Below are 19,693 nucleotides of genomic sequence, written 5' to 3' on the forward strand. Positions count from 1 at the left end.
ATTTGTCTCCAATTCTTGACTAACAGCACACATACTGTACATTATTGTAATTTGGCGAATGGAATGGAATGCAGTTCCGTATATGTAGACCCTGCTATTTTGAATATAATATGTTCTCCTGTTCAAAATGTGAAGAGTTCAGGAATATTTGCTTTACTGGATGAACAATGAAATTGTTCAAAACTGTAAGCAATTTCTCTGCGTTAAAATGACCTTTCATTTCCAATGTGAGCGTACGTTGTCCCATTGCCTGTGAATGCAACATTTATCGAGCACAAGAGGCAGAACAACATGGCTACCGCTGCGGGCCGATACTACGGAGAAGGCGGCAGAGCTACAAAACGACAGAAAACCGAGGACGGAGGGATGACAACGGTCGGGCGAGCCTTCTTGCCGCACTATTTAGTTGCGAATACAATTATTTACGGACTAAAATCGGACTTTGGAGGCTACTATATTGAAAATTAAGACCCTCATTTTGAGTAGCTAAAAATTAGCCGTTCTAAGCAAACACAATTGTGACCATACACTCTTTGGGCTTTTTAAATTACTCCGTTTCCTGGGCAAATTAAATAATTTTGTAGCTCGTGCATTGATAGTAAAACATTGATAAAGCCCAGAAATGCGAGACCAGTTTGTTTACTAAGTTTGATGTCTAAATCAACTGATAGTCGCTAGTATGTAACGCTTACGTTAATGCTAGCGAGCTAGCTAGCTAGCTAGCTCAATTCATGGGACTCACTCCCATTGCGCCGAGTTTCGCACGTCGTTTTACTTGGTAAAGTAATTTGCCACGTTGCTTTACACATCGTTATCAAGCGTCATTGTGTTGAACCTATTTTCAGGAGAGCTACGATGATCCCCATAAACCCCTACCCTCGCCGGTTGTGCACATCAGGGGCTTGGTTGATGGTATTGTGGAGACTGACTTGGTGGAAGCCTTGCAAGAGTTTGGAACAGTCAGGTATGCAACCCCTAAGGAATATGCTGTATAAAAAGTATAAAATGTATTGTTATTGTACGTTTCTGACAGCAATGGTCCCGAGCCCCAACCTTTTGTCTTGTGTAGCTCATGGACATTTTTGTCATACCATGAATTCCCCTCACTCATGCATGTACAACGGTGGCATGATCATGTTATCAAGTCAGACCCTGGTGGGGTAACTGATTATTATATGAATTTCGAATAAACTTTATAATCTCCTTGATTTGAACATTGGATTTGCAGGCATTTTCTTCTTTTTATCTTAACCCCCCCCCCCCGAAAAAATAACATTACCTTGCAAATAAATATACAAAGACTAGTATGAAATCATAATAAATAAACCTATCCTTGTTTTATACAACATTTAGAATGTTTACTGTTATATGAAGCCTCTCAACATCGTTCTCTTCTTCTCACCGCTTTCCTTAGCAATTGACCCCTCCGTACGGGGCACTTAACCATGCCTCCTGAAGTGACGTCACGCCACGTGCGCTGACGTAAGACAAACAATTCATAAAAATGGCAAATACAATACAATACATTCTTAACTGAGACAGACGCCATGCTTCTGATTTCATTCAAATCAACGATATATTATAGATTGTAAATACAATACATTCTTAACTGAGAGAGACGCCATGCTTCTGATTTCATTCAATCATTCACACGTAGCAATGTTATGCTAGCGGAGAACGTCTCATTCATTTATACAAGACGTGTATTAAAAATCAAATATAGGGCATATCTTTGTGCAAACACAATCTGGTTAAGCTTCGGCCGCGAGCCGGCAAGAAAGCGACACGTTTGTGCAGTCCGATCAACGCTAAATATCGCTCAACAAAGAATAAGTGTGTCAATCGTTCACACGTAGCAATGTTATGCTCGCGGAGAACGTCTCATTCATTTATACGAGACGTGTATTGAAAATCAAATATAGGGCATATCTTCGTGCAAACACAGTCTAGTTAAGCTTAGGCCGCGAGCCGGCAACAAAGCGACACGTTTGTGCAGTCGGATCATCACTAAATATCTCTCAACAAAGAATAAGTGTGTCAATCGTTCACACGCAGCAATGTTATGCTAGCGGAGAACGTCTCATTCATTTATACGAGACGTGGATTGAAAATCAAATATAGGGCATATCTTCGTGCAAACATATCTGTTCCGGTTGATATTAGATGGATTTAGTTGATGATGCGGTCTTCCACAAAGTTTGATCCATCAAAGGCATTTTTCGCACTGGGTCTTCGGTTTTGGAAAGGGTACGAATCGAACTCCACCAACTAGCCTTTCAGGATACCCGTCGTCACTATTACAAAGTCCGTGACGACACCTCTTAACCATATCTATTGTTAAAGAACCCAAATACGCGATAAAACGCTAACTAAACCTATACTGGACCATGCAATGTTGTCTGAGAAAATGGCGGGAGCAAAAACGGGCTTTGGTTTATGCAGATCTCTGGCCTCTGATTGGTCAGCGACGCGGATTGCCCAATATCCACGGAGGGGTCAATTGCTATCTTGGGCTGCATCGTTAAAAATTCACTAAATGCAACATAAAATGTGAGCACAGCTGCACACAGATGCTACCGAGCTCAGGTACACACATGGAAAGTCTGAATGAAGCTCCAAAAGCTGCGCGGAACCTGTATGTATCAGCATCTTCACGATCGCAGCACAATCTACCGGCAGTCATTCATGTGTCAAATCCTAATTCGCAAGACAAAGCAAAAAAATTTCCTGGCCGCGGGTCGTATCTGGGAAAACTCTTATGTAAAGTTACTCGTATGTCAAGGTACCACTGTATTTGCTTTTACGCAACTATTTTGTTTTTTTGCATGGCGCTGCCAGTCTTTTGTCAACCCGGGTAGACTAGTAGTAACACACATACATTTAAAATTAAATAAAATTTTCCATGTAGGGTGAGGTGGGTTACTTTCAAAATGTATTCAGATGCTGTTATTTGTTACCTAGTAAGGCACAGACTCTGGTTATGTTTCCTTACTTGTGACAATGCAAATGACTGATTAATCAATTTGATCTCTTTCTACTTGTACTATCCCAAATGAATCATCCAATCAAAGAAAATCTAATTTATTTGAGAACAGTCCAGCCCACTTTTATTTTATTTTTTTATTTTTTTGAGATTGCAGATTTAGTTACAAGGTAAAGAAAGTAGGCAGTGGATGCATTTTCCCTCTAGCCAAAACAGACAGTTGCCAAAATTCTTCTTTTGTAAGTTTAAAATGACTTGCTTTAATTATCACGATCACTTGAATGAAAGATGTTATCCACACGTTGGCTGGCAACATCTCGTCTACGACCAACTATTTAGCTTTGCGACTAGTTCGCGGTAGGCATTGTCAGTCATATGCCACAACGTGTTGAATGAGTCTCGTATAACTTCATCCAACTCCTCTGCTGCGGTTGCCAACCATATTCACCAGTCCAAAAACAGTTTTTCTTTAAGAAAAATATTGTATTTTTCAATATGTTGCTGATGAGCTTTTACCCTCAATATCATGGCATTTCATTTCGCCATTGCTGCCATTCTTTCTGTCCACCATTGTAGCCAGCCGCAGCATTCACCATATAATCTCAAAAACGAGGAAAAAGTTACTTGAATGTTTTTTTCAAATGAGGAATTAAAACAAAAACTCTTCTCTTCTTAATGTCCAAACAAAAACAACACAGTATGACAGACCAAAGAACATTAACTTTGCATTCTTTGCGGTCTGCTTGACGATATTAACAATTATCTATTCTTACATTACAAAACACATTGGATATTATTTGTGATCGTACAGTGTTAAAATTAAAGCATTCTGATACCATTTTTTAAATTGTAATTATATACTTTTTTAAGAAAAGAACACATTCAATCCCATTTATGCAGTGTTCCTGAACACGCCTTGTCCACTCAATTTCGTGCTCGCATAGTTTTATTTTAAAGAGCGAAATAGGAAATGCAGCACCCAGTTCATTCACTGCTTATTGCACTTGTAGCGTTTTTGAATAAAACAATTTATTTAACGAAATAGTCGTCAAAGGTGAACGTCTGTGTTCACTTCTGGTTTAGTCATATAGGTGTTTACTGTCAGAATTAAACAAAAGTACAAAGTTAAGGAAAAAGCAATGACAAACCTTTTATCGGTCTAATTGAAAGTTTATGTCGTATGAAACATGAATCCTAGATTAAAGAAGCTTCATGAGCAACGTGTGGAATTTGATAGAATATTTAATATCTCCAAGGGATCTATAAGGAAACACCAGGCTTCTAACTTTAGAAAGAAAATAACACAAATGGTTAAAGAGATAAATAGAAGAGCGATCGATCACAGGAGTAAAATGAAGCAGATTTGGCAGAAGACAAAAAAAAAATGTGCGTCAAAAAACAGGCAGGAAAAGGAAAGAAGGAAGTTATCACGCTTCATTGGGAGGACATGACTCTCTCTCTCTTTTTGCCAGTTTTTGCGATACGTCAGGTAGTTCAGAGAACTCATGTTTGACTGGGAGCATATGTGGTACCTGAGCAGCAAACTATTCAGGATGCGTACCAGTGATGATCCACGGAGGCTAGGAAGCTGGTGTGTCGGTCTGAGGACTACCTCGTGCTGAAAAGTCCCCTTGTGATGAATGCGCATGCGTTACTAACAGGGGAATTCTGGGTATGTAGTAGACGGTTACTGGGAAATGCCCCGCTCTCATAGTTCCCCTTCTTCAACATAAAGCGAGCTAACATACGTTATATCCTAACTGTTACCCCACCCCAACCTAACCTTAAAACAAAAGTATACACATATCTGTACGTTCACTGTGTTCTCTTTCTGAGACGTCCATAGTGAACATGAACACTCGGCAACAAGTTGTGTAATGCCACACGTTGAAGCATGGATGCGGATGTTTCAGAGTGGCCGGAAGTTGACAAAATATACGCGCATGCGCTTTAAACTCAAGAAGACTTTTCAGCACCGGGAGCGCTCAGACCATCACACCGGTCAAAGTCTCCATCCCCAAGCCCTGCATTTACTGAGCTGTGTTTGAACAAAAGGAAAGGAAGGGGAGGGGAGGTAGAGGCGGGAGTCACAAGTTAAATATCCAGGAGGCATGTCCAAGACGAGGGAAGAAATTGGACAAAACGTGTCCATCCTCTCAAATTCAGTCCACAGGTTTTGCCTTAAAAGTGGTGTAAAAATCATATTTTACCCAAAATACTATCAAGTTAGTACTTACTCATGGATCAAGCATACAGAACACTTGTTAAAGGGGTGGCTTGGAATGCAGTTTATCAATTTGTGGGGGACTCACCGTGGCACCTCAGGATCCGGGACCATGTCTGCTACACGGTACACAATCATCGCGGCACACCCTGTGATGTAACTATTTTGTACACGTACATTGTGATGACAATGCTCTAACAAAATATCATACATCCCTAAAAAGAAGCTTTTGGGTTAGAGTTAAAAAAAAAAGAAAGAAAGAAATTTCTATTCTTGGAGTTCATTCATAAATTGCAACGTCAACTCCCTTTACTAGGCCTGAGATTGTTATATTTTTTTTAGCTTCTCACCAATAAGGACTCTATCTATGTACCCCCCACCCCCCATAGTTCTGTGGTAATGATGCCCAAGAAGCGCCAGGCTTTGGTGGAGTTTGAGGACATGAACGGATCCTCCAGCGCTGTTACATATGCAGCCGAGAACAAGGTTTACATTGCAGGGCACCCTGCCTTCATCAACTATTCCACGAGCCAAAAGATCTCGCGGCCAGGAGACTCAGACGACACCCGGAGTGTGAACAATGTGCTGCTCCTCACCATCATAAACCCCATCTACCCTATCACCACGGTAATCTATACTTCAAACCAGTTTAAGATGAGTGGTTGTCTTTAATACGGTTTGCAGATACAACATTGAAAATGCAGCAACGTAATTCTTTGCATGCAAATTTTGAAGTGACAGTTATAAAGACTTGCTTTTAATACAGTTTGTTTTGCATGTATATCTGAAAATCAGCAATTTAACCAAATTTGCTCAGTTTTATGTTTATTGATACCATACCACCATAGAAACTATTACTTTATTTTCATTATTGCAAATATGTGCATCATCCCCGCTCTGGGCTGATATCGTAAATTTGAGGGGTACTTTGGGCGTGCAGGGAATCAGGACTGCTTTTTAAAAACAAAAATAAATAAAAAATGTTCAAATTTTTGTTCTGTACAGGATGTGTTGTACACCGTATGTAACAACTGTGGTCCTGTACAGCGGATTGTCATCTTCAGAAAGAATGGTGTTCAGGCCATGGTTGAATATCCTTTTATGTTTTTTGTGAAAATTTGCTATAATTAATATTTTATGATTTATATTGACTCCTTTGTAAAAAGATCATAGAAAGTAGTTTTACTTAGTATATATGAACTTTTCAATTCTTGTGGGTTTTTTTTTTTTTGTCTTTTTAGTGAACGGCTATCTAATATCAGTGACTCAGAATTCTTCGTGTGCTCAAACATCACCTTAACTTACAGTTGTTACATTTGACTCAGTCCAAAGTGCCCAGAGGGCCAAAGCCTCGCTCAATGGGGCAGACATCTATTCTGGTTGCTGCACACTGAAAATTGAATATGCCAAGGTATGTGCAAATCTGGAAATCTTATTATTAGTACAAGTAGAGATATTAGTGTTTTCTTTTGTGACTTAATCCACAGCCGGCACGTCTAAATGTCTTCAAGAATGACCAGGACACATGGGACTACACTAACCCTAACCTGGGTGGCCAAGGTAGGCTTGTCACCATTCCTTCGCCTTTCTACTTCCTCTTTACCTTTCATGCCACTAGTTTTTAGATGTTAGGTCTCTTTACTGTGGGAATATTGCCTTCGATCACATTGAGTTCTTGCACTCACCAAGCTCGTCATCTTTATTGTTCCAAGGCATTCTTCTTGTGGTACAATCACAGTTTTATTCCTTTTTCTTGCTACACGGCAGGCAGAAAGTGAGGGCATGAGGAGTAACCTCATTGGCAGCCATTTTTTTTTTGTCCCATGCATGAATCCAGAGCAGTGCACTCTAGTCACAGTACCATCCACAAGTACACCATTCACCACTTAGATCCACATTCCCTCAAGAGCATGAAACAGCTGCACAACAAAACATCCCTGCCTTTTTCAGTCCAGAAAATACTTGCAAGTGTGCTCATTCTATCAAACATATTGGAGATTTTATAATTGGTTGAATGAAACTCAACATTTAAGGGTCCCACAAAATGGTATCTGATGTCAGTACCTTATGGCTACTTTATAGCCACTAAGGATTTATTTATTACTTATTCTCTTCATGCCTGGATCAGACTACAAGACGAATGGTCTCTAACGATTGGGCTATATCGGACGACTGCCGTGAAATCCCGTCATATCTCAGTCAGACATTGGCAGCACTACATGAGATGCATTAGTATATAACCATATGCTGTATTTTACTATCATTCGGTATCATGATCATGTTATCAAATCAGATTCTGTTGGGGGAGGCAAAACCATAAAACGTATCATCACTTCCGGATACTACAGCTATTGGCATGGTGACAGAAATCTTGTGGCAATGTATTTGAGTTGGGGGTAAATGTGTGTTGTTGCCTGCGGGTGGTCCGTAGAGGAAGTTTTGGCCTGTCCATTCTTCAGTGAGACCCTGTCCTAATGTTCACAGACTTTCTAATATGGCTTGAAAGCAGGCAACATAATTTTATATAGCTTGCTAGTGCTAGCATTAACGTTTGTACATAAACATAGTGGCGTTGATTCATACGATAAAATTTCGGTAAATCCTGTCGGCCGACGTCAACACATATGTTAGAAGGTGTTTGTTCATATACAGAGAAGGTATCTAACATTTTTGCTTTGAAGGGCCAAATCGTTGGCTGTGGATTGTCATATCACAGAAATATTGTCGTTCATGACAAAATATGTTTGACCTGATCTGGGAAATCTTCGGAATAGCAAGTTGGGCCGACATCTATCTGGGTTTGTATTCTGTAGTCTGATTCAGGCATAATTTAGCAGTCACTCTACAGGTTAGAATACGATTATACAAATGATTGTGCTGGCAGCTGTCCACTGCCTCATATACTATTACGGAACGTGGTTTGATCCACTACATGTTTTTATGAGCAACAGCAAATGAAGTTCATACCATGACAATGGCATGAAATAATTGTTTTATGTGGTTCATATATAATTTGACAATGTGATATACTGATCAGTATGGTGAAGGGATTGTGATTGTCAGGTTGCATTGCAATAGCCCGTTTAAAGTGGTTTAAACATTCTAATCAATGCTAAGTTACACAAAGAATATGCTTGCTTGCCAAGCATGTTCTTTGCCTCCCATACTTTTGACACCCTTACACAGATTGATTTTACAGTATGGCCTGAAAAGGCACGAGAACCTTGTTTTGGATTAAATTCAGTCAGTTAGATGAGAACAACTCAATTATTTTTTTTGTAGCTTGCACCAGTTTATATAATAGACCTGAAAAGTAAGGGCATTACTTTTTGTGGGTGTGATCTTTAACATATTGGACACACTGTTCAAATTATATGCCGTTTGGTCAATTCAAAGTTAAGATACCAACTTCCTCCTGTCCTCTCCAAAGGTATTAGAATGGCAAGGTCAAATCCTTTGTATTTATTGTATACTGAAGACATTTGTGTTTCAGATTTATGAAAAAAAAAATGAACATGAGTTCACAATTCCATTTTTTATTTCATGGTATTTACATCTACATGTGTTAACAGCTCAGGACAGAGCAGCTTTTGTTTGAACCCACCCACTTTTCAAATGGACAAAGGTATTGCAACAGACTATGAAATAAACATAAATGTGAATGACATTTAGTATTTGGTGCGGCAACCCTTACTTGCAATAACTGCATTAAGTCTGCGACGCATTAACGTCACCAGACTGTTGCATTCTTCATTTGAAATATTTTTCCAGACCTTTACTGCAGCCTCTCTCAGTTCTATACTGTTTCTAGGGTTTTTTCCCTCCAGTCTCCTTTTCAGGAGGTAAAATGGATGCTATATTGATTTGGTTATGGTCAGGTGATTGACTTGTTCAGTCTAAGACCTTTCACTTGTGTCCCTTGGCATAGTCTTTTGTTATGTTGGCAGTGTCTTTTGGGTCTTTGACTTGTTGTGTGATGAAACTTCTCCTAATTAGTTTGTAGGAATTTGTAGTTTGTGGGAATTTACACACAATCAGGTTTTGTAGACTTCAGAATTAATTCTGCTCCTACCAATATGCACTACATCATCAATGAGTCAATCATTGAGCCTGTTACAGAAACAGCCATGCAAGCGCAAGCCATGACATTACCACGGTGCTTCACTGGTTAGCTTGGCTTTAGGGTCATCCATTGTTCGTTTCTTTCTCCATAATTTGACCTTTCCTTCACTTTGTTGGCAGTTAAGATTGGTCTCTCATCAGTCAATAAAACTTTGTTCCAAACCTTAAGTGTAGTTTATCCCGATTAGTTATTTGCAAGATCCAATCTGGCCTAGAGATTTTTTTTATTTAAATTTTTTTTTTGCTGATGTGTGGTTTGTATAATGTTGCATCTTGGCCTGTGTATAAAATATTTCTTGGAGTCATCTTGGAACAGCGGATTGCGATAAATTCACCCCTGCCCTGTGGAGGTTGGCAGTGATGTCCCTGAGTGGTGTCTTTGGGTGTTTCTTCAAAACGTGTACAGTTTATATCATCAACTGCTGTTGATAACCTTGGGTGAAATAATAGATATCAGACACCAGTAGTTTTTCTTTTTTAGAACGCGTCTAGTTGTTGTATTAGCTATGCCCAATGTTTGTGCAATTGGGGACAGGGATGGAGAATCAAGAAACGATTGGAAAAGAGATTAACATTTCAGTTCTCCCGGAACGTTCAATTAGAAACATTTCTGTTCCCATTTTTCGACGCCTAGTCAGGTGGCCCCAAAGAAAAGGTGGCAAAAACAATGAAGACTGCGCACAAAGATGTACTTGTGCCCAACAGCGTTTCTTAACTTAAGTTTTTTAACTTTATTATAATTAATGACCACTTGCCTCAGTTCAACACTTGAAATAAGCTTCTATTGTGCAAAGGAGGCTTTCACACTGTGTAGCATCTGACGCGCTCCCTTCCATGACGAGCCTCAGTCTACAAGGGTGCAGAGCTTCTATGGTGGCCACTCTGTCATTTGCGTGAGTGAAGTAATAAAACGCGTCTCTGCCAATATTGAGACAGTTTAAAAGGTAAACGTTTGGTTGCATTGTTGCACTGTTTTTAATGTTTGTTTTAGTCTTGAAATCAACGTAATAGCCGATGACAGAAAAAAAACTGCTTAAAGTTGAGCTAAAACTTCACCATAGAAACATTACATCACAATGAACAAAGACAAAATTCATATAAAAGTTGTTTCACAGTATCACAAACACGGAACTAAACTTGTGCCTCATCGATGGGTAAGGAAAGGCGTCTGTTTTATAGAATTTTGGTCCATCCATAAAAAGAAAAAAAAAATCTGTTACTTTTTTTACTAAAATGCTGAATTCGATGTGCACCCTTCAACATAAAATGCTATAAGTTTACAACAGGAAGCCAAGTTAAAACTTGCACATATAAACCATTTGATGTGATTAAACAGTCCCAAAGAAGGGTTTTAACAATCCTATATTTAACTTTTAACCCAAATGTTAATTGAAGATTATCAAGTCACTTGGCTCATAGGCGATTATGACTGTATTTTTGTGACCAAAAGGCACACCACATTAAAAGGCACGTCTCAGTTATGGGTGCTATTTTTGTATTTAACACATAAATAAGGCCCAGTGTGTGTTATACTGCAGGCATGGCATAACATACGCTAGCTTAATACCTATTTTGGTGGCACTGCCCCGTGAGTGTCACCATGTGGTAGCACACATGCACGGTTACACTTACGCTAGTTTGCATGCATGCTATCTATGTAACCAGTGTGCTTTGTTGTACTTTATTGAAGTAGTCACATAACATTTTCAGATTTTGGAATTTTGTTGCACACATAAGGCACGTCATATTATAAGGCACCCCTGTCCATTATGGAGAAAATTTAAGATGTAAGTCAGTTGGGCAATAGGTTTGTTATTGATACTGGTTATAATGCACCCCAAGTAAAATGTTGATTTTAGTCTATGCTGCGGCCTGCTAAGAAAATTGATGTTCATAATTTGGAAGCCCTTTATCTAAACCATGCGAACTTTCTGACCCAGCCTCCTAAAAGAATCAAAATCAATAATCATTTGGAAACGGAATCGAAATAAGGAACCGGAATCGGGACTAGAATCGTTCAAACTCAAAACGATGCACAATCCTATGTGCAATAGCTCTGATCGATTTTCCAACCAACCCCTCTCAGCTTCAAAATTGTTTGCTTTCCTCCCATAGACACTGCTCTGGTCCTCACGTTTGTCTAACAGCAAGTGCACTTTTGACAGGCGAAACCCATAATTAAAAAAATATGCACTAGTGTTTAAGTAATCAATCCAAACCCAACACCTGAGGAACTAGAAACACAAATCACGTTCCAATACGTTTTCTCACTTAAAAAGTGGATGGCTCGCTCTCAAAGAAAAGTAAATAGGTCACCCAAAAAAAAAAAAAAAGACTTTGCCTTTCCAATACTTTTAGAGGGGACTATATATAATTTATTTTTCAGTTGGTACACTTCTGAAAGAGGTTACAATCAAGCAAGGTTGGGAGGAAAAAATATTTTCAAAACAAGAAACTTAACTTGACACTTCTTGAGGTGTCTAGTTGGGAGAAGTGTTCTATTACATTTCAGCTGCCTTTTAAACCAGAGGTACTCCTTGTGTCCTTGACCATGCAAACCCATATACAGGCTCACTTCATTTCCCAAGCAGACACAACAACCTCGACAGCGACAATAGAACAACACCCAAAGCCATAATTAATGTAAATCTACTCTTTGGGACATATCGGACACAGTGGGACAACAGACACTGGAACACAACCTCAACGCCGTACGTCCTCATATCAAGTTCATCGACATCTACAAGGGGATCCATGTTATTTTTTTTGGGTGATGGACAATCACGCTTTCATTTTGAGGGACAAATACTCAGACGGCCACGCAGACACCCATACCCAACACAGACCCATCTTGATACGTTGATAAGCATCCACCGCCACCTGTTTACCAGTACAGCACATCTCCAGATCCTTGAGGAGCAACCACTTTTGTCACAGCACATTGATGGCCTGGGCAGGTTGTTGTCGCCCACACTCCCTAGCCCTGGGGGCCCTTGGGCTTTTCCTTCTGTAACACTACCACAGGGATCCACAGAGGAATTTTCAGACACTCAGCTGACAAGGGAACAGATGACAACACATACAACAGGAGATATCAGGAAAAAGAGGCCCTCTCTCGTTGCAACAGTAATACAACATGCCTCCACCTTCATGTGCGAACACATGGCACCACTACAAGCTGAATATCCACGGCTGCATACAGTGCGGAACTGCCATCACAGCACATCGTCATGCAGATATACTGTCAAGCACTAGATGCCTCTTCTATTTTTCTACAAGTGACCAACCACCATTAGACCACATCAAACCAAGCAATATTTCAGTGCCCAATTTTACATGAGAAGAAATATCCACGGGGGGGCCCATGAAGACACAAGCATGAAACATTCAGGAAGCATACAAGTACAAATGCAAACAGTTAGAAAAATCTTCTTCCAAAGCGCTGCATTTTTGGACGGGTATTCTGTTTTTCCCTTTTACCTTCCCACCTGTTTCCCTTCTATCTGTGATGTTCTGTTTCATTCCTCTTTTTTTTTTTTTTTTTTTTTTCTCTTCTGCACTGGCCCGAAGTGATACCTTTAACACCTCCCGTGTGATGCAGGTTTGGCTCAGTGTGTGTATGGACAGACAGCCCACTCTCAAATGATGCACTAATCCTGCTTTGTGGTCTGCACGGTAAGCCGGAAATGCTTGTCATAGCAACTTTGAAAAAAAAATGAAATGAAAAATCAAATGGCAACAAGCACAAACCAAGCATGGATGTTTGGATGTACTTATCTATGGTGGTGGGGATGCAAAGAACGAAGAAAAGAAGAAAAAAAAAAATGGGAGATTGAGTTGTGCCTGGAGGGTGGCATCCTTGCTGAAGACTGCCCCCTTCTGCCCACTGTCTAATACTTCATGTATGGTCCTGTAAGTACTGTTAAATAAACTGATGTATTAGTTAAAAATTTACAGTTATTTTGTACCACAATAAAAGTTGCTGTTTACTCAGTGCTGTACTAAAGTATTAGCTGATAGCAGTAATAAACTGACAAACTGGCATAATTAAGAGACTGGTATGTGAATACTTAAAGACGGGTAACAACTGTAATATAATTTGAATAAAGCTGAAAATACAGTGTGGCGGCACGGTGGAACAGCTGGAAAGAATTGGCCTCACAGTTATGAGGACCCGTGTTCAATACCGGCCCTCCCTGTGTGGAGTTTGCATGTTCTCCCCGTGTCTGCGTGGGTTTTCTCCGGGCACTCTGCTTTCTTCCCGCATCCCAAAAACATGCAATGTTAATTGGACACTCTAAATTGCCCCTAGGTGTGATTGTGGCTGTTTGTCTCTTTGCGCCCTGCGATTGGCTGGCAACCAGTTCAGGGGGTACCTTGCCTCTTGCCCGTTGACAGCTGGGATAGGCTCCAGCACTCCCGAGACTCTTGAGGATAAGCGGCTAAGAAAATGGATGGATAAAATACAGTGCCATTAGTTATTGCCCCTATCGTAGTCTTGTGGTTTTCAGTTTCTCCACTTTCATCAAACAAATGTATGTCAGACAGCTAAACCAAGTAAACAAATTATTTTATTTCGGAAAATTAGCTGCCTGGCTAAACGTAATGCCCCGCTACCCAAAGTCATTAGTTAGGTGTGGCTAATGGCATTTTTGGGTTAATTTGTACTGACCACGCCCAAGCCTGATTACCTCCAGGTCTGTTCAATCAAGAAAATTGCTAAAGTAGATAATCAATAACACATTACATCTATAGCACTTTTGTTGGCAGAAGTGTTTTACTACTGCACACAATCATTCCTCCACAGTCACACCTGGTGGTGCTAAGCGACTTGCGTACCCACAGCTACCCTGGGGCAGTCAGTTGGAAGCATGGCTGCCATTTTGCTCTTATGGCCCCTTCAACCAACATCACACATCCAATTGCATTCGTTTGTTGGGCAACGGCATTAAATGTCTTCCCCAGGGACATAATGACGACATGCCCTCGAGGGTGGATATGAAGCGGCAGTCTTACCCTCTCTGCCACGCCGCCCCATAGAACCTGTTTTGACGAAAGGAAGTCTCCCAAAAGAGCTCATACATCTGTGCTAAAATGCTGCAATCCAAAATTACTGCAAGAGCACGTCGACAATTCAGCCATGGGTCACAAGGGAACAACCGCTAAAGAACTGGAGGCCTTCCTTGCCTCAGTTCAGGTTCTGACTCAATAATAAGGAAGAATCTTGGATTGCATTAATGGCATTTTCCATGGCAAAAAAACTTAGCTGGCCCTCAAAAAAAAAAAATTCTTTTGTGTGTGTGTGTGTGTGTGGGGGGGGGGGGTGACATCTGAATGATTCCTAAAACTATAGGTAGAATTTTCTTTGGACTGATGAGGTGAAAGTTGAACTTTTTAGAAGGTGTGTATGTCTTGTTATATATGTCATGACCAACAGAATTTCAGGAAAAGAAAGAACATCCCAACAGTCAAACGTGGTGGTGTGATAGTCTGGGGCTTATTTTTTTTTCCATCAGGGTCAAGACACCTTGCTGTGATGCACCATGAATTCTGGTCTTTACCAGAAAATCCCAAAGGAGATTGTCGGGACATCCGTTTCTGATGTACTTGGGTTTCTTTACAGGGACAATGATCTAAAACCCAAGAATGCCCGCGTATGAATGGCTTTAAAAATCGGTTTTGGAGTGCGTTAGTCCTACTTCCAACTTGAGTCCAATGTAATTGCTGTGACATGACCTTTAAATGGCAGTACATGCTCAAACTCTACTTTTGCTAAATTAAAACAATTCTGCAAGGAAGAGTGGGCCAGAATATATCCGTAGATATGAGTCACTGCCAGCTATAGAAAACACTTAATTTCAATTGTTGTTGCTGCTGATGGTGGCCTGAGCAGTTACTGGTTTTAGGGAACTATTTTTGACACTAGGCCAGGTAGCTGAATGTCCCCCCCTCGCCCCCGCCGCCCCCCCATAACAATTTACAGATGACTTTATCTTTCCTTAGGTTAACGTTGTCTATTTACATTTGTTTGGAAGTAGACAAAGTGGGGAAACTGCCCCCACCCCCCCAAAAAAAAAAAAGATTTAGAAAGGGTCCTATTGTTTTTCATGGCACTGTAGCTCTAGTTGGATTAGGTAATATGGTGGAACAATAATTGTGATGTAAGAGAGTTTGAACCTTTATTTTTCAATGAATTGAGTTAGTCATTTTGTTATGCAACAAATTGGAACGGCAAATTTTTGTGGATATCCCACTGCTGCATACTTTTTTTTTTTAATCAAATGCAATGTTTTGTTATTCAAACGGTTGCACTGGTAATTTGATTTTGTTTTAATTACCATGTAATTGTCAGCGCTGTTGAGAAATGTTCAGGCATTATCAAATGTCTTTTTTTTTTTTTTTTTTCAGTTGCAACTTTTTTTATTTGACGCATGTATGTGTACTTGCACAGATGCTGATGGTGAAGGCAATTGGAACAGTTCACAAGGTGTGTTTGCGTTTCATTACAAATCCAGGAACAAAGAAATCTCCATTATGTACTAAATTGCGTTACAAAATCCTACTTTGTTTAAGACTCAAGATCCTTCTGTTGCATGTCTATCACCTTACATCCCTTAACACAAAGTCATCACTAATTTACCACAATAATATCCAGTCTAGAACCTGTTTCATAGGCTTTTATGGTTTTACGTTATGTAGATCCAAATGGGAATCCTAACAAACGCCAGAGGCAACCTGCTCTTCTTGGGGACCACCCACCTGATTATGGTATAAATCTAGAAACAATTTCAAGTTGATGTGCAAATTATGAATATTTCTCATGTTGATTATTTATCATAAAGGTGGCCCTCAAGGAGGCTATCACGGATACAGTGATGACAGTTACGGGCCGCCTCCTCCCCACCGAATGGGGCCTGGTATCGGGGGACGCGGTCGTGGCAATCAGCGCTATGGTGCTGGATATGGGCCTCCACTCCCCGAGTACGGCCCTCATGCCGACTCACCTGTACTTATGGTATACGGTCTTGAACCCTCAAAGATCAATGCTGACAAGGTCTTTAACATCTTCTGTCTCTATGGCAATGTGGAAAGGGTGAGTGAAATAAATGCTTTTAACAATTTGTTGGTATGTTTCTAACTTCATGTTCTTATTTCTGCAGGTTAAGTTTATGAAGAGCAAACCTGGAGCTGCAATGGTGGAGATGGGTGACTGCTATTCTGTGGACAGGGCCATTTCTCATCTTAATAACAACTTCCTTTTTGGACAAAAACTCAATGTCTGGTAAGGCTAGTAGTCTTAAACGTTTTCATCTTGAAAACGATGTATGTCTTTACTCTAGCCGCACCATTTAGCGTATCAGGCGGCCGATATTAGCCCTTTTTAAATAGGACATTTTTTTTTGCCATTTTTCTTTATTTACACACTACAAAACAAGGAAAAGATAGTCACATTCAAACATACACAAAAGACAATCAGCATCAAAATCGACCCAAATTTTTTTTTTCTTTCGGAATCTTTGTTTTATTGTTCTGTTCAAGGTCAAGTGTCATCCCTATAAACATTCTAAAATAGATATTGTAATGAAAAATACATATAACATTATTCACTTAAATGTCTACCCGAAAAAATAAAAGGTGTGACACGCCCCTTCAGACACGGAAACTCTTTTCGAAGAAGAGAAAATCACACAACCAAGTGAAGTTACTGGGGCAATATTCAGATGATATGCGATCACGGCCAAACCGCCTCCCTGTCCGATCCATTTCTGTGGCGGAGATGAGGCACCCGGGGTGGCTCGTTTTCGCCGAGCCAACGCGGCAGCCGTCCGACGCGCACATAGACACATTTAGCACCCGTCATACGTACGCGGATCTTTTGTTACGTTACGTGGTCCGCCCCAAACTATTATTTTTCTTTTAGTAGCTGTATACACACCTACCTGTCGTTTGGGACCCACAAAGCTTTCGTCCTTTGCACCCGTACAAGCCATTTTTCACAACGAACCGGGTCTCTTGCAAACTTATGAAGGGTAAATCCATCCTCCCAAGTGTTCGAGAAATGTCCAGCAATGCAACGAGCTGGCATTTTGGTTAACATGAAGAAAAACCGAGCTACCTTTCTGGAGGTAAAACTAATGGAAACAAACGAGTCCACTTGCGGGCGCTTCTGTCCTTTTACGTCACTTCCTGCTTCTTCTTGAAAACAAATCCCTCGAAGATTTTCATGGCGGGAGTTACAAAAAGATGTATATGTCAAAATGTTTTGTGATTGGGGAAAAAAAAAATACATGGGTCCATGTCGGCTGCCGTTTTTTTTCATTAATAACATTAATAACATTGTGCATTTCACGACAGTGGCCCTTTAAAGCAATTACAGTAAAGGCATTCTGATTCAAATATTGGAATCACATTGGCATTATAACAAAAAAATATCAGTTGGGCCTTAGTCATTGCCATTATCAACATCTAGACATAAAAACTCTTGTCTTTCCTTGGTAGTGTGTCCAAGCAGCAGGCTATAGTACCAGGACAGAGCTACCAATTAGAAGACAACAGCAGTAGCTTCAAGGACTTCCATGGTTCTCGCAACAACCGCTTCACGTCACCCGAACAGGCAGCCAAGAACCGAATCCAGCACCCCACAAATGTCCTACATTTTTTTAATGCACAGCCTGACATCTCTGAAGAGATCTTCAACCAGGTCAGAAATGCCACAAAGCTTTTACAGTGTACTGTGTGTGTGTGTGTGTATAATTTTTTGTTTTTAAAAACAACAACAAAAAGATAATAGAATAAACTGAAGTCTTAGGGGAAAATTTTAAGAAAAACACATTACTTAAATCTGCACACTCCCATGCTGTTTAGCTAACTTTTAGGTCAATGTAATAGTCTAGAAGGTTTTAAATGACTTGCTAATTTTCGATATCACAAACCTGGCATTTGAGCAGGGTTGTGTAAATCTTTTGTATCCACTGTAACTACAGTTGTCAATATTGTCTTCTCATCAACGGTGTTTTCCTTCTAGGTCTGCGATGAATTGAGAATTAAGAGCCCTTCGAGTGTGAAACTTTTCAGTGGGAAGAGTGAGTATTTAGCATGAGTCGAACATGTTTTGCCATGCCATTTTTATAATTGTCAACACCTGGTTGTTGTCCCTGTCATCCAAAATCAGATCACTGTGCGTGAACTCAGCTTATGTTTAAATCTAGAATCTGAGTTGTGGGCGCTTATTAACTTGAGTGACATACAAACATGCAACAACCTATTTTCCACCATTCCCGAATGAACGTGATCCATGTATACCCTATATTTTATTAAAGCTAGCGTTCGGCGTTTCCACGGAAATGATAATGCTGGTGTTTTCAGAAACTTCCACCTTGAGAGGCATTTGTCTTTTTTTTTTTAAATCTCCAGAATGCTGTAGTTTCATAAATTTGCCATGTCATACTGATGAGTAACCCAAACAACACTTTAAAAATGTTTGAATTTGTACAGTCTGTTGGATGTATCCTTCATTATCCAAATTGATACGGTTGGTAATCCACGCCACGTCTTCTTTTTTTTTTTTTTTTAATATATAATATTCATCTTTAGCGTTGCTTTTTTGAACAAGATGTTTTAATATCTCAAATTATGCCACTTTGATTATTTCCTAAAAAATGGTTTCGTAGGCGCTAGGGTTCCGCCTAACTGACAATATTGCGCATTCTTGAAGGGATTGATACCATTATAAGTTCTGGAAACAAAACATCCTCAATATCATATAATGGTGGACGTCTCATTTACCACAATACAGTTTACATAACTACCCAAAAAAATGACATCCGTTTGGTGTTTTAATGTAGTTATTTGTCTTGTGTGGCCCGACAGGTGAGCGAAGTTCATCGGGCTTGCTTGAGTGGGAATCCATTAATGATGCCATGGAAGCCCTGGCAATGATGAACCATCACCAGATGAAAAACCCCAGTAAGTATTCACAAAGATTGCAACGACCGAAATGTTAGTTTCATTGTCTTAACCTTCACAATGTATGTGACCAATGACCCACGCGTTTCTTTTAATAGGTGGACCTTATCCTTACACTCTGAAGTTGTGTTTCTCAACCACTCACCATTCCAGCAGCTAAATGCATCCCCTTCAAACAACGTCACATTTGATTTCTCTGCATAAACTATAATCTCGTTCTGTTATGTCCCATTTAAGTATTCACTCACTGTTGACACAAGTTAGGATTGCTGTGCTTTATTTTTTAAGTATTTCTTTTTAGATGTTACCAAGCCCACAATCTGAAATATTTCAATGTAAATCCAGGCTTTTGTTTTCCAATAAAGATGGAATTCACATTGAAAAGTAAATGTCCATAC

The 19,693-nt window shown here is 39.9% G+C and overlaps 1 protein-coding gene across 1 annotated transcript; it reads left to right on the forward strand.

Annotated features, from left to right (window-relative positions):
- Positions 1-220: 220 nt before the first annotated feature.
- hnrnpl (heterogeneous nuclear ribonucleoprotein L) lies at positions 221-19,684 on the forward strand. The gene is made up of 14 exons (XM_061803375.1): positions 221-375; positions 846-964; positions 5,597-5,834; positions 6,213-6,298; positions 6,522-6,618; positions 6,695-6,767; positions 15,781-15,816; positions 16,029-16,097; positions 16,172-16,422; positions 16,490-16,611; positions 17,829-18,030; positions 18,355-18,412; positions 19,200-19,295; positions 19,394-19,684. Exons 1-14 carry the CDS (start codon positions 292-294, stop codon positions 19,453-19,455), a joined length of 1,593 nt encoding a protein of 530 aa, XP_061659359.1. The 5' UTR covers positions 221-291; the 3' UTR covers positions 19,456-19,684.
- The last annotated feature ends 9 nt before the right edge of the window (positions 19,685-19,693 follow it).

This window comes from Syngnathoides biaculeatus, chromosome 18, assembly GCF_019802595.1.
Source record: "Syngnathoides biaculeatus isolate LvHL_M chromosome 18, ASM1980259v1, whole genome shotgun sequence".
NCBI lineage: Eukaryota > Metazoa > Chordata > Actinopteri > Syngnathiformes > Syngnathidae > Syngnathoides > Syngnathoides biaculeatus.

Coding starts and splice junctions, on each gene's coding strand:
- hnrnpl (XM_061803375.1), top strand. CDS start 292: ATGGCTACCGCTGCGGGCCGATACTACGGAGAAGGCGGCAGAGCTACA. Junction 16,612..17,828: donor GGACAAAAACTCAATGTCTG/GTAAGGCTAGTA, acceptor TTTCCTTGGTAG/TGTGTCCAAGCAGCAGGCTA. Junction 19,296..19,393: donor TCACCAGATGAAAAACCCCA/GTAAGTATTCAC, acceptor TTCTTTTAATAG/GTGGACCTTATCCTTACACT.